At 41.5% G+C, this 13,724-nt stretch overlaps 1 protein-coding gene across 1 annotated transcript in view; it reads right to left on the reverse strand.

The window, feature by feature from the left end:
• LOC102302586 (neurexin-1a) overlaps positions 1-13,724 on the reverse strand; it is a 264,767-nt gene that overhangs the window by 137,529 nt on the left and 113,514 nt on the right. Inside the window, exons 13-17 of the mRNA XM_042214402.1 lie at positions 8,792-8,914; positions 7,896-8,277; positions 6,714-6,904; positions 5,240-5,420; positions 148-406 (exon numbers count right to left, since the gene is read on the reverse strand). Coding sequence (XP_042070336.1) covers positions 148-406; positions 5,240-5,420; positions 6,714-6,904; positions 7,896-8,277; positions 8,792-8,914 — 1,136 coding nt within the window. The remainder of the gene's footprint in view (positions 1-147; positions 407-5,239; positions 5,421-6,713; positions 6,905-7,895; positions 8,278-8,791; positions 8,915-13,724) is intronic.

A 13,724-nucleotide genomic window follows, 5' to 3' on the forward strand; every position in this document is an offset into this window, starting at 1 on the left:
AGCACATTGATGCCAACTCAATGCATTACTTTCATAGGGCTCAGCCTAGACTCCCTTCGGGTGAGGGCTTTTCTGTCCCCGGAGAGAACAGCAGCCATACAGTCATCCCTTGCACTGTTTCATAGAGGCAACACAGTGACCCCAAACAGTGCCAGAGGCTGCTCGGTCTGATGGCTTCTTCTCTAGTGGCGATGACACTGGGACGCCTGCACATGAGAGGCTTTCAGCGCTGGGTGGGCTTGGGGGGACTGGACCCTCACTGAGACGGCCACCGTCGCGTGAGAGTCTCTGCAGACTGTTCACTCGCTCTCCGCGAGTGGAAGAGGCCAGGTTTCTTGTCTCAGGGCGTTGCCATGGGGGCAGTTTCAGCCAGGAAGGTGATTTCCACAGATGCCTCTCTTTCGGGCTGGGGCACCACCCATGAGGAAACAGTGAATGGGGAATGGGGCCCTCACATGCGCTCCACCCACATAAACTGTCTGGAACCGCTGGCGGTTCACCTGTCGCTAAAACACTTTCTCCCTTGGCTGAGAGGTCATCATGTTTTAGTGAGGTCGGACAATTTCACCGTTGTGGCCTACATCAACAGACAGGGGGGTCTGGGGTCCAAGTTACACACACTGGCACACAGACTGATAGTCTGGAGCAGTGTCCACCTGCTGTCACTGAGAGCAACTCACGTGCCGGGGATCTTGAACTTTGGAGCAGACCTTCTCTCCAGGGGCAACCTGCTGTATGGGGACTGGAAGCTTCACCCAGAGGTGGTGAAGCAGATCTAGCTGCGATTCGGTCAGGCGACCGTGGACGTTTATGCATCCAGGGAGAATGCTCAGTGTCCCCTGTTTTACTTGCTGCACCATCAGAGAGCTCCACTCGGGGTGGATGCTCTAGCTCACGAGTGGCCGAGAACCCTCCTCTATGCTTTTCCCCCAGTGGCCCTCATTTCTCCAACTCTGGCCAGAGTGAGGGAGAGAAGTCACTATATGATCCTGATAGCCCCGCACTGGCCAGGGAAACACTGGCTGGCGGAGATTTTTCAGCAGCTGTGCGGCCCACCTTGGCCGTTACCACTACGCAGAGACCTCCTGTCTCAGGCACAGGGGGAAATATTCCACCCCCACCCAGAGAGGCTAGCTCTATGGGCTTGGCCCGTGAGTGGTTTAACCTGAACACGGTGGGGCTCCCTCATAGTGTTATCGACACTATTCAGTGTTCTAGAGCATCGTCTACTCGGACGCTATATGAGCACAAGTGGCGTGTGTTTGAAAGCTGGTGCTTAGAATCACAGGCCATCCCTTTTCAGTGCTCTGTGGCTGTGATTCTGTCATTTCTTCAGGCCCTGATTGATAAGGGTAAAGCCTTCTCCACCATCAAGGTGTATTTGGCAGCAATTTCGGCCTGCCATATTGGTTTTGAGGGAAAGACTGTTGGCCAGCATCCCTTAATATGCCTTTTCATGAAGGGTGCATGGCGTAAATTGCCTACGTCCATCGTGGGACCTTCCCACAGTATTGGCTGCGCTCTCCTGTTGCCCATTTGAACCCCTGGAACAGGTTGAGTTAAAATTTCTGTCCTTGAAGACAGCTCTTTTAATTGCTTTAGCTTCTGCTAAATGTGTGGGAGAGATCCACGCTCTCTCAGTGCATCAGTCATGCATTCAGTTCTCCTCGGATAATACGAGGGTCAGTATGCGGCTCAACCCTGCCTTTGTCCCGAAGGTTGTCGGCACATGTTCCCCTATAGAACTGCCGGCCTTTTGCCCACCGCCTTTCTCCTCAGAGGAGCAACAGCGGCTGCATACCTTGTGTCCAGTCCGTGCTCTGCGCATTTACATGGACCGAACCCAGAGTGTCAGACAAAGTGACCAGCTGTTCGTGTCCTGGGCTAAACCACATATGGGAAAGCCTGTGTCTAAACAGCGCCTCTCCCATTGGATAGTAGGAGCAATTGCCCTGGCCTATACTAGCAGAGGCCTTCAGCCCCCTGCTGGCTTACGTGCGCATTCCACTAGAGGTCTGGCAACCTCATGGGCTCTGTTTAGGGGAGCTTCTATTCAGGAGGTGTGTGCAGCGGCATGCTGGACCTCACCTCATACATTTGCTAGGTTTTACAGGTTAGATGTGACAGCACCTAACCTAGCACATTCAGTCCTCAGTGCAGGTTCTTCCCGGGTGGGGGCCTCTCCCCTGTGAAGTGCTGTTGGGGACAGTTGTCTTCTTAACAGGCATGTCTGGCAATCCGGGAGTCAGTTTTTCTCCCATAGTGAGACACGAAACGAATGCTATGAAAGAGAACTTAAGGTTATGTATATAACCCCGGTTCTCTGAGTAGCATGAGTGAGTGTCTCACCAGACCGCCCTCCTTGCTATGGAAGCGAGGAAGAGGTGGGCTTGTTTTGAATGACATCTGACGCTATGTCAGCCTATTATATAGGGACGCACTAGCCCCTCCTAACATGGGCGTCACCTAGCCAGCCTGTAATGGTATTTGAGCTTCTGATGAGGTCACGCAGGAGGCGTTCCCATAGTGAGACACTCACTCATGCTACTCAGAGAACCGGGGTTATATACATAACCTTAAGATCTTTCACATCTTTGCTGGAGTTTCTTAGCTATGTCAAATGGAAAGTCCATTCTCCCTGCAGCACGGACTACACTGCCCATGAGGCTACATTCTTTAGGGCTATGCCTGTAGCATTCTGCCTATTAGCTTAGCACAACAACAAAAAGGCGCTCTCTCACCCAGGAAACACGCAGAGCGAGAGCGTCCCCCTGTAACCATGGCAACCGCAACGCTGCCGCCTGGAACTACAGAACATAGCTGTCAAACAAAACCGAAACAGTCCTGACCTGCGACAATATGAAATTATGAAACAGGAAAGTACCGCCGTGTAATCCATTTATTTCAACAAAGTAACTGTATTCTAAATACCACCTTTTTAAACGGTAACGGTAACGGAATACAGTTACTCATATTTTGTATTTTAAATACGTAATGGCGGTACATGTATTCCATTACTCCCCAACACTGGTAGTCAGTTACGTGTAGACCAAACTACACAACTGTATCATGCTTGAATGATTCATATGTCAGTGCAAAGTTGCTTATTAAACAAACACATTGTCCTAAAAATGGGCAGCCAATATCTAAAGAAAAATGTTGGAAGACATTCAGAAAGCTCAGAGAAGTATTGCTTCAGATCGCTGAAAAAGTTATAAGAAATACTGTCTCCATGGAAGAAAAAAATAAAGGAATGAGGGATGGCAGAAGAATTTTGCACAGTTCGGTGCTTCTCTTGAAAGGTGTTCCCTGGAGTAGTAAAAACCTACTTTATTCCCATAACAATGCCCAAATTGTGTCCCCAAAACCCTAAAACAGTTTCAGATAATATTAATAGCGCTTCATATACTTCAGAGTGTATTTGACTTTAGTTACTGGCCAGTGGTTCTGTTTGTTTCATGCCATATTTCACTGTTTATGTAAGTGTTAAATCTTGAAAGAGTCAGTCCTGTTGCTTGGAACACCTCCTACTTACAAAATAGAAATAGAGTGCCAGAGACAGTGAGAATACAACAATAGGAAACACTGGGCTTAATAAGATTAATTATAGGTAAGACATTACAATGACCAACTTTAAGATCAAAAGCTGAATATTTTAAGAGGAAATCCATGCAGGATACATTTTTGTTCTTCAAACCATTAAAAGGCATGCTCAGAAATTCCCTTATATGTATATCAGGGAACATCAAAACCCCCACAGTGGAAATAAAAGTTCCAATAAACAACATCCAATATGTGAGTGCAAATCCACACATAAGCCCCATAGACTCTGATACAAGATTATAATGAGACTTGTATTCCTATGGGACTTAAGGCCATTCCACATAGTTGGTGGTTGAATGGCAACACTAGGCAGTTATCTTGTATTGAGACATGTGGAGGTAGTGATAGTTAGAGGGTAGATATGTTGTAGATGCACACGGGGAGAGACATCAGACTCTTTATCAGACAGACAAAGCTATCTACCTTGCAAGTCAGCTTTCATCAATGCAACTTTTGTCAGCAAAATAATAGGAAAGGAAAAGGCAAAGTATACCAGCTGTTAGTAAAAGCAGCAAGATGTCAGAGATGGAGTAGCAAAACACAGAGTGCTGAAGAAGGAGAGACAAAGGGAAGGATCTTTGTCTTCAGAAGGAGCCAGAGGTGGAAAAATTATACTGTATAATGAAGGCTAGGTTAAGCTAAACTGTTAAAGCAACGAACCAAAAATGGCTTCGGCAGCATAAAGTAATACCAAGAAATTGCTGCTATTAAAGGAAGCGGGTGTTCTTTTTCAGGAAAATTTAGATAACTTGTTAAAAAACAAACAAAAAAAACCCAAACACCCAGAATGTTTCATTATTCATTACTAACTTTTAATATAAGTAGCTATATGTTATACAGCGACTCCACTATCACAATCTAATAAATGTGTTAACATTTCCATTGGGAGTCTCAATTGACTCTGTGTAGGAGGAAAAAAAAGAAAACAACAAGTTTGACAGACCTGCACGGGGAGATGAATTTGATTACATTTGTAATGTCAAAACACAAAAAGATCAGAAGCCGCACACTCGATAGAAAAAGAGTGGATGAATTGTGAAATTAAACTAAGTGACTGACGCTGGAAAATAAATCTAATATTGTCTCTGGATATGGTGCACATATTAGACTGGGCAAATGATATTTATGCATGCAACAAAGGATTCATACATAATTCAAAAGGATTGCTTCTGGCAAACTCTCAGATCCAGCAAGCATACATAGAGCAAAACAGAATGGGGGTAAAATGGGAAATAACACTCGCAGTACAAAAATGGCAGAGAGAATAAGCAGATTATGGCCAAGTGAAACAGAAATGATTGCCCGTGGAGGAGCGTCGGAGTTTGATGCATCCTAACAGAATACTAACACATTTAATGGATGTTAAATTATGTGCCACAGGTTGCCAGTGTGGGTGCCTCGGTGGGTGTGCTTCTCAACGAGTGTGTCTTCGTCTTGGACAAGTAGGAGAATGGGAATACTGAGCAGCTTTGCGTGGCGCTGCAATGACCCCTTAAGATGGTTTTGTGAAAATAAGGGGGAAAAGATTGAATAAAGAGGGAAAAACAACTGAATTTATACCTGAGCTTGGACTGACTGAGCTTGACAGTGATTTATCATCATCGACCCACTGCGTTCACTTATTGGGTTGACAGACTACTGACCTTCACATCCTCTCTCTATTTGTCCCACACAGTCCAGGGCATCTGACATCAAGTCTGGGAGCCGCCCGTTCAGATCCATTGATGCCAGACAACCTTGAAAACCCTCCTTGGCATGCACCAGTTTGGGCAGCTCCTTGTACATCTCCTTAGCCACCCCTCCAATATACAGGTTACCTGTAAGGACATGAGAAATATGACAATACTGACCCCTAGTGGACATAAAAAACATTATCAAATATTTTGGATGGCTTTTTAAACTGCGTTTAAAGTGAACATGCCAGGCATTAGTAACAGTTGCGTGAATTATTTTATTCAAGTGAAAAAGTACATGAGGTTAATTATGTCTAGCTTTGGAAACCTTTTCTAATTGTCTTGATTTAAATGTTTTTTTGTGGGTGGCTTTTTTTTTGTGGTCATGTCCAAGCCAGACATTTGTCATCTTTCATGTTTGTGCTGTTTCATTAACAATTTCAGATAAGGAAAATTACAACACTCTTCAAGGTAGTACACCAATTACCCCAATGTCCTTACAAGCTGTTTTATGTTATTAAATGATAATTCTTTAAAATAACTTTAATTCAAGGTTGGTCTGCTGAGCACAAATGGCCTTGTTTTTATGAACATATGCACATTGTTAATGGCAGCTGTAGAACAGATTAATGTGGAATTCTTGCTCAAGGGTACCTAAGTGGTGCTAATGAGTAAGGGCCAAGCATTGTTCCTACACACCCCTGCTGGGTCCACCCTGCTGGTGCAAACCTTCATTCACAAACCCAGGTCACTGCTGCCTCAATTTAATGTAAGAAATACACTGTAGTGCACTCTCAGGAAATAAGATACCCTTATCCTATTAGGTGTACAACAGGTTCACACCAGAAAAGGGATGCTCTAAGGTGCTGTTGGTGTACCCTTGAAAGGCATCCCTTATATTGTCTCATTTTCTACCTTAGTATAAGGAGGAAAAGAGCCAATAACAGACATAAAAAAGAAGTTAACTAAGGTTAATGACTTAATTATTATTTAATTATAAATTTGGGAATGGTCTACCACTTGCATAGCACATTTCTAGTCACAGAGGTTATTCGGTGCTTCATCTATTTCATATCTGCACCTGCATCCAACAGAAACCAGCTCAGAACCATCCTCGCAAAAATAGAAAATTATAGCTGAGAGATGACACTGCTGTCCTTTGGACTAATATATTTTGAATAAAACTTATCATGTTATTAAAATGAAGAATAAAATATTAAAACATTACATTTTTGCCCATATCCGAATTGCATTTGACCTGATATTACATTGCAAATATTACCCTTTTTCATATATATACCTTTTTGGCTCTCAAAAGGCACACAGTTACCCTGAGGTCCAATAATTAGCTTTAGAGGTGGAATTCATGGACTGTACCTGCAGGGATAGGAATGTATTTCGTTCTAGCCCTGTTGCAGAGAGTGTATGTGTGCATACCCTTCAGGTCCAGGTTTTTGGCTCCTGTTGTTGTCTGCGTGGTAATCTTGGTGTCAATCTTGACAGTGTGGAGGTTGTTGGTGTCCCTGGAGATTATAACATTGTGCCAGTGGTTGTCGTTCAGGGGTTTGTTAGAGTTGCCTTTGATCAGGTGGGCTCCATTCCCCAGGTCAGACACATAGTGTAGGTAACTGGAGGAAGATATTTAACTATCAGCTAATATCAGATGTGTTCTTTGTCATCTTGTGCTTTACATAGACTGTTTATCAGAGTAGACTGTAACATTAACAACATTGATACAAATAATTATGCTCATGTATATAAATATATTTTATACTGAAATGTCGCTGTTGGTGGCTGTGCGTTTGAAAACATAAATATACAAGAGTTTGAAAAAGTGGAAGTTAATAATTGGCAGGTAGAATAAACAACAAAGGGCAATGAACAGCGCTGAACAAATCATCCTTAAATTATTTGCTTTACAGTCAATTTGAGATTCGCACGCTCGTTTTTAATTAAAAAATATGGCGTCAATGTTTAGCGCGCGGGAAAGCCTAACTTGCGGCATTACTTAAAAGAAGGTTATTCTATAGCTGCAATAAGTGTGTAGTCGATTCTCTTTTATGTTGGGTATTTGCTCTGCCTTCATGAAGATTAAAAAGAACAGCAATAGCCGACAGCTCTTTCAGTAAATATTCTGGCGTAGAGGTGATAAGAGAAGAATTTGAAGTAAAGGCATAAAAAAAAAAAAAGCTGTCAAGAATTCTTTTCTGTTTGGAAACTGTCCTGTGTAGGAAGGGGTGCATTATTAAAATCATAATCCATTTTTATGGAGATTACTGCCTAAATAAACATCACCTACACTGGTATAAAACTGGATAGGCACAGTTTAATGGTTTTTGCTGTCAGTATTTGCTGGACTTTGCACCTGTTGGCAGGTAGGTCTGCCGTACAAATGTAAGAATGTGTAAAAAGGAGACTTTTATAACAACTGTTGCACTGACAGCAACAACAGCAAAGCAAAAATGTCAGGCATATTTTTTTAATGTGTCTGAGTGAAGGTTTGGTGTAAACCGTCACAAAAAAACACCAGTGACATCAAACAGTCAAGTCTACTGGGTACAAAACAAGATATATTACAGGCAAAGCACTTTTCTTTGACAGAATGAAGTCTCCACTTACCCTTTAACCAGCTCCACCACAATGAAGTCATTTCCATCGCCACTGTTATACAGGATGAGGCCGTCCGAGGAGGTGGTTTTGAACTGAAAAAAAAGGTGCATGGAGTAGTAGGCCTGCAGAGTAGTGAGAGTCACATAGCTGGAGCGTGACTTGAAGGTGACAGGGTCAGCAATGATGTTCTTGAAGCCAATCATTGCATTGAGCTCACAGTAATCAATGTCACCATTTTTACAGAGGTCTATGTAGGCCATGCCATTGAAGGAGAGGCTCTGGAGGTGGCCAATGAAGTTGGAGGGCACCATGGACATGAAGCGCTTCTCTGTCACAATGCCCGTCTCAATGTTATGGAACTCCAGCTGGGTGTGGTCACCTGCCATTTGACCTTTGATCGGCAGAAGTGGGAAGGGGAGAGAGGGTGTTATTGGGGATATCTGACAGTTAAATGGGCGCTGCTTTGCAATTAAAGGATCCACTTTAAATCCTCTCTGAAAAGAAATTAAAGAATGGCTTCACAATTATTGTCTTTAAGGAAAAAAAAAACTTCCACCAGATTCCCTTTTCATGCAACCCCCAGGAGATTAGAGTCTTCTCCTGGGACCGAACCAGGGATCTTTCACTTGTTAGGTGGTGCGTAAATCATTTGTTTCAATTCAATCTTATTTCATTTATGTAGCACCAAAGAACAACAACAAGGTGAAAAAAAGAGAAATAGAGACAATTTTATTTTCCTTTTCAAACAACAACATTTTATCTTAAATGTTTTTTTTTTTAAAAAGGTTTTATTCTATATAGAAAAAACCCTTTTTCCTGATCAGCAAAGCATGTTATGGATTATTTAAGTTTACATATTCAAAAAACTACTACATTACATCAAATAAAAAGAGGATGAGAGGTACCTTCCACAGGTGGAAGATCATCTACGGTCAGTTTCAAATTCTTGCCCCTCCTGAACACACGTACTGTGTGCCACTCATTATCGTTCAGATTCTGACCCGCAAAAATTGTCTCTGGACCTTTGCCTGCAGGACAGTCCAAACAGCGGTTAACACACACACTTAATGCAGACACACATACACACATCCATAACAGAGAGGTTGATAAAAGTAGAATAAGAAAGAGGGAGATCAAAAGGAAGAAAATGTGAATGGATGAAGTAGTTGGACAGAGGAAGAAAACATTAAGGTAAACATAGTTAATGGTCCATAAAAACACATTTTGACTTGCATTTGCAGCACTGATCGCACCATTAGATAAAGCATCAAAATTCTGAATTCTCCCTGAACACTATTTTCTTTGAACCAATAGGAGGGAGGCCATAATCAGATGCTGTAATATATTCAAACAAGTGTTTTCTGTGAATGCATAATGTGTGAGCTTTGAGTTAAATGGAGACACAAATATAAGCTTGCTATACGACTGATGTCTTCTTTCTTTTGAGATTTTCTTAAATTCCTATCATGCCACTTGGTGGCAGCAAATAACTACCAAAAGGCTATGACTGGACAGGCACTTAACAACCCAGTATCACTCTCCATCTTGTTTACCTACAAGAGTGCAGGCCAATATTTGATTTCCCTCATGTCCACCACATAAAATGAAATAGTGATGCAAAAAGAAACACCTGCATAATGGAAGCAGTGTGGTTGGCGGTGAGCAGAGAAAAAAAGGAACAAATAAAAAACAAAACAACAGAACAGACCATTTTAGCCCTCGTGCTAATCGTACAAAAACAGGAAATACAGAATGTGCTTTTTATCAGCACCCTTTGAAATAATTGATGCTCTGGAAAATGGAGAAGGTTACTGAAACTACACAGATGCCATTTTAAAAAAGCTAATGAATCCACTTTATTAAATCAATAAATGCTGTTTCCTATAGTGCTGCAAATCTGCCTTGCAAGGATTTACACATTCAAAACTTGTATTTAACTGAGTTTTGAAACTGAGAAATTGTATCACATTCGTCCTTAAATACACAGGACTGTGAAAAAGTTTTGAGCCACCCATCATGTTAATATATTTTGCTTCCAAGGAGCCAGACTTTCCTGTAATTGTTTAATGCAGTTTTGAGCAATGGTTCTCCAGAACCAGCCCCCCTCCCCCCCACCCCTAAACAACAAAAAAACAAACATGTTTCAAAAACACAAAATATGTTCCCATTTGTTTAACTGAATTTACCAAAAATGTCACAAATAAAACATTTTTGCAACAACAAGGTGATTCTTGAAAAGCTTTTTGCTGATAACTCTCAGCATGGTGCACAGTTCATCTTGAGAACACTGGACAAGTAAGGGATAAAAGGAAAAGTGTCAGACCTGAAATATTATCTATAGAAGATCTGAAAAGAATGTCCTTAAGAAAAAAAATCCAGCAAAGACCTGACACAGGATCAGAGAGATGCATCTGGCCCTTCAACAGATGGATCTAGTGTTTGCCAAAGGTTCGAAATGCACTCAGTGGAAGGGTGGCTGTCAAGAAGCCAGTCTTAAGGAAGGGAAACAGGGAGAGAAAGCTGAGGTGTGCCAAATTACTAATGAAAATGTCTTATGGAGTGATGAACCAACATTTGACACTTTTGGTTCAAATGTTGGTTCTACTCAAAGAAATTACGAGAAAGCTTGCCTAAGAGAGTTCAGGCTGCGTTGAAAAATAAAGGTGATCATAGCAAATACTGACTTTCAAGCTTGATAGAATTGTACAAACTCCAAATTATATTTCTATGTATGTTTGCTCATGTTTCAAAGTGGTCGTTCACTTCAAAAAAAAATATAAAGAAATGAGGGGCGACTAAAGATTTTAGCACAAAGCTGTATATAATTTTAAAGTGTTTGATGCTAGCATCACATTTTAGAAATACTGGAGCAGGCACAAACTACACCTAAAAAGGTTATTTCTATAACAACTAATGCAAATATGGACACACGACACCTTCAGTCAGCCAAAGCTCATTTATGGTGGAGTGAGGTGAAGCTGTGTGATGAGTCCAATATTTTCCAAAATATTTTTGAAAATCAGAAATGCCACATCTGCTGACTTCTGAGAAGAGCCACCCAGCTTATTAACAGAGGGTGATGATGCAAGCAAATGATACAGGGGTAAAATACACATTTATGAATGCAACATCCAGACTTTCCATCTATTAGAAACATCATGTGCATGAAATTCTGTTTAAAATGTATATTTTACACATCTTCCTGTCTTTAGAAACACGTTGCTTACTAATAATATCACTTAAACATTTTAAATATTCTGATTATTTTGTCATCCAGTCCTGAAATCAGCATATTATATGATAGCATGTCATATGTGTTATTGCTTGCAGTCATTAATGGGTTTGTAGAGAACCCCTGTGCCAGAAACTCAAGGGGAGATTAAGAATGAGAGCTAAAATCAGAGAAACTGCACCAAATCTCTGTGATCTTATCAGAAGAATAATAAGTCTCTCCAGGATACATTTCTCCATTAGGAAATTCCAACATTGGTCCAACTAGGGCAGCATATTATTTTTTCATACAGCCTTTCTTAGATCATCTTGAATTGCTGTACAGCTCTGATGTTCCCCTGCCAGGCACACATAACCAAAAAAATTGCCCAATGAGGTTGTGCCACAGTGACGGTATTAAAACCCCTAGGCTCTGGACAGCTTGCCTATACTGCTCGGTGCATTTCAGATGGGTTCCAGGTTCATTCGCCTGAACCATTTATGGCTATTTATTTCCTGCTTTTCTGCAATCTTCAAAGCTCCATTGCAATGTGTATGCAAATCTGAGGGTTCCAAAGTACTGGGACACACTCAATCTAAGACACAGTTCTGCTCTGTAAGCACCAAACACCGGGGCAGGCTTGAGACCAGACGACCGGCGAGGGATTAAGAAGGAGAGATATGAAATAATGGGATGGAGTTGGACTTGAAAGCGTGCTTGATCTTTGCCTTCTATCATTCTGTTCTTGCTGCTCTCCAAGAAGAAAAGAAAGGCAAGAGGAAAAGAGGTCAGTCATATCAAAAAGCACAATCCTGCATAGCATTTACTACTGCTGGACCTGTTCTGTTTTCTGCCTTTAGTACAATCTGTGGTCCAAACCAACAGCTGCTGGCCAGACATTAAGGGGCTTTTAGTCCAGTCAGCGCTCTCTAGTGCCCTCACAGGCGGTGATCTATCTAAAGTGATGGATCTACAGTGATCTCTCCTTGCCTCACTGACTTTAGACCCAAGGGAACAGTGAAGAAGTGTGGCACAGGGCAGCATGAGAAGATGTGATTATCCAGTCAGTCAGCTCTGGCAGGCTGGATGACAGCTCGGACACTGGTGCTGCATGCCCCGACACTGTGACTCACATAGGTGGGGGAAAGAGGAAGTCACTGACCAAGCAGCAGGCCACTACACCGGATTACCATCAACAGAGATATCAAAACCAGATCAACACGACAGGGAAAGCTTTAGCAGGATACCTCGCTACAGAACCTGCTATCTAACCACTTTGCTGCAGTAACAACAATGCTACAGTGAAAATGCTTTTGTACAAGCAGAGGTGAAACATTATTAAAATGATAAATGATTTGTTTTCGAATTCATGTTAAACTGCTAAATACTGAAAGGCTCAAATTGCCACGACGTTACTGAGACTAGCACTGTTTAGCAATAAATGACATGGATAATCATGTCATATTAAGTACTTCCTCCCATGACAGAAAAGTCCCTATTACACTGTTAATTTCAAAGGATATTAGTTATTTCCCTTCATTTAAGAAGCTATAGAATCCTGCAAGAACTTTATTAAAATTAGCTCCTTAATTTAAAGAATATTGCAACGAATAAATTAATAAGAATGTGAAGCTTGTTGCTTTTCTTAGAAAACACTACACTACGCACTCCAGTAATTTTATATAGCCCTCTTTTTATTTTCAGATTAATTCATTTACACTATTATTGTTCCCAAAGTCCTCCTGAACAGCTCTGCCTTTACTTGTTGCCAGATTTATACCCCCCTTTTACCTTTCTGAGCATAAAATATAAGTGAATATCATTAAACTCTAGTTGAAATTCCTATTCTTTATGGTAAGATGAGAGCTGAGCTATAATGAAGTAGTTTGATTACTTTTCTGAATGTAGATGCCAGAAATTAGTGCGAGTCATTTGGCTGAGAATGCAGGATGTATGCATGCATGCTCCCCTTACATCACTCTCCAACATATGATGATTTCTAACAAGAAAACAGGTGTCGCATCTGTGTTTAACAATCTCCTCATTTAAATTAAATTAGCCACAACAAAGACTAACGTTGTGACTAACAATAGGAAAAAGTACCTTGCAATGCTGCTAAAGAAGATCAGAAGTGAATGATCACATTACGCTAAGGTGCCCTCATCACCATATCCTGGTCTAAACTGTGACTTTTCTGCAGTCCAAGCTAATAAATAATAGAAGAGCGGACTCACAGACCAAAAAAGCCAATCTGTCACAAGATATTTCTAGTTCATATTTTCAGCTTGTTGTCACTCAGTGCCTGTTAATACTGTTTAAGTCGAAGTGGCAGTGTTTTCTTCAGACAGCTCTGGGCAGCCCCAGGGAGCCTAGGTCCCTAATTGACAGTGATGTGTTCTTTGAGTCGGTGTTGAAATTCTTCATCCACTAAGCTGACCGGAGCCGCAGCGCCTGACAAGACACATTAATTAACATAGAAAAAAAGGGGCCAAAAATAACAAGCGAAAAAAAAAAATTGAATTAAATGCTAACTCTTCATAAGTGGAAACGCACTGGCTTAGCAAAGTTCTTTCCAAGAACTTCAATTAAACATTTTCCTGTGACACAATCAGGTCTGGCTCTATTAA

This window comes from Haplochromis burtoni, unplaced genomic scaffold, assembly GCF_018398535.1.
Source record: "Haplochromis burtoni strain Fernald_Lab_line unplaced genomic scaffold, NCSU_Asbu1 Contig_12, whole genome shotgun sequence".
Classification (NCBI taxonomy): domain Eukaryota; kingdom Metazoa; phylum Chordata; class Actinopteri; order Cichliformes; family Cichlidae; genus Haplochromis; species Haplochromis burtoni.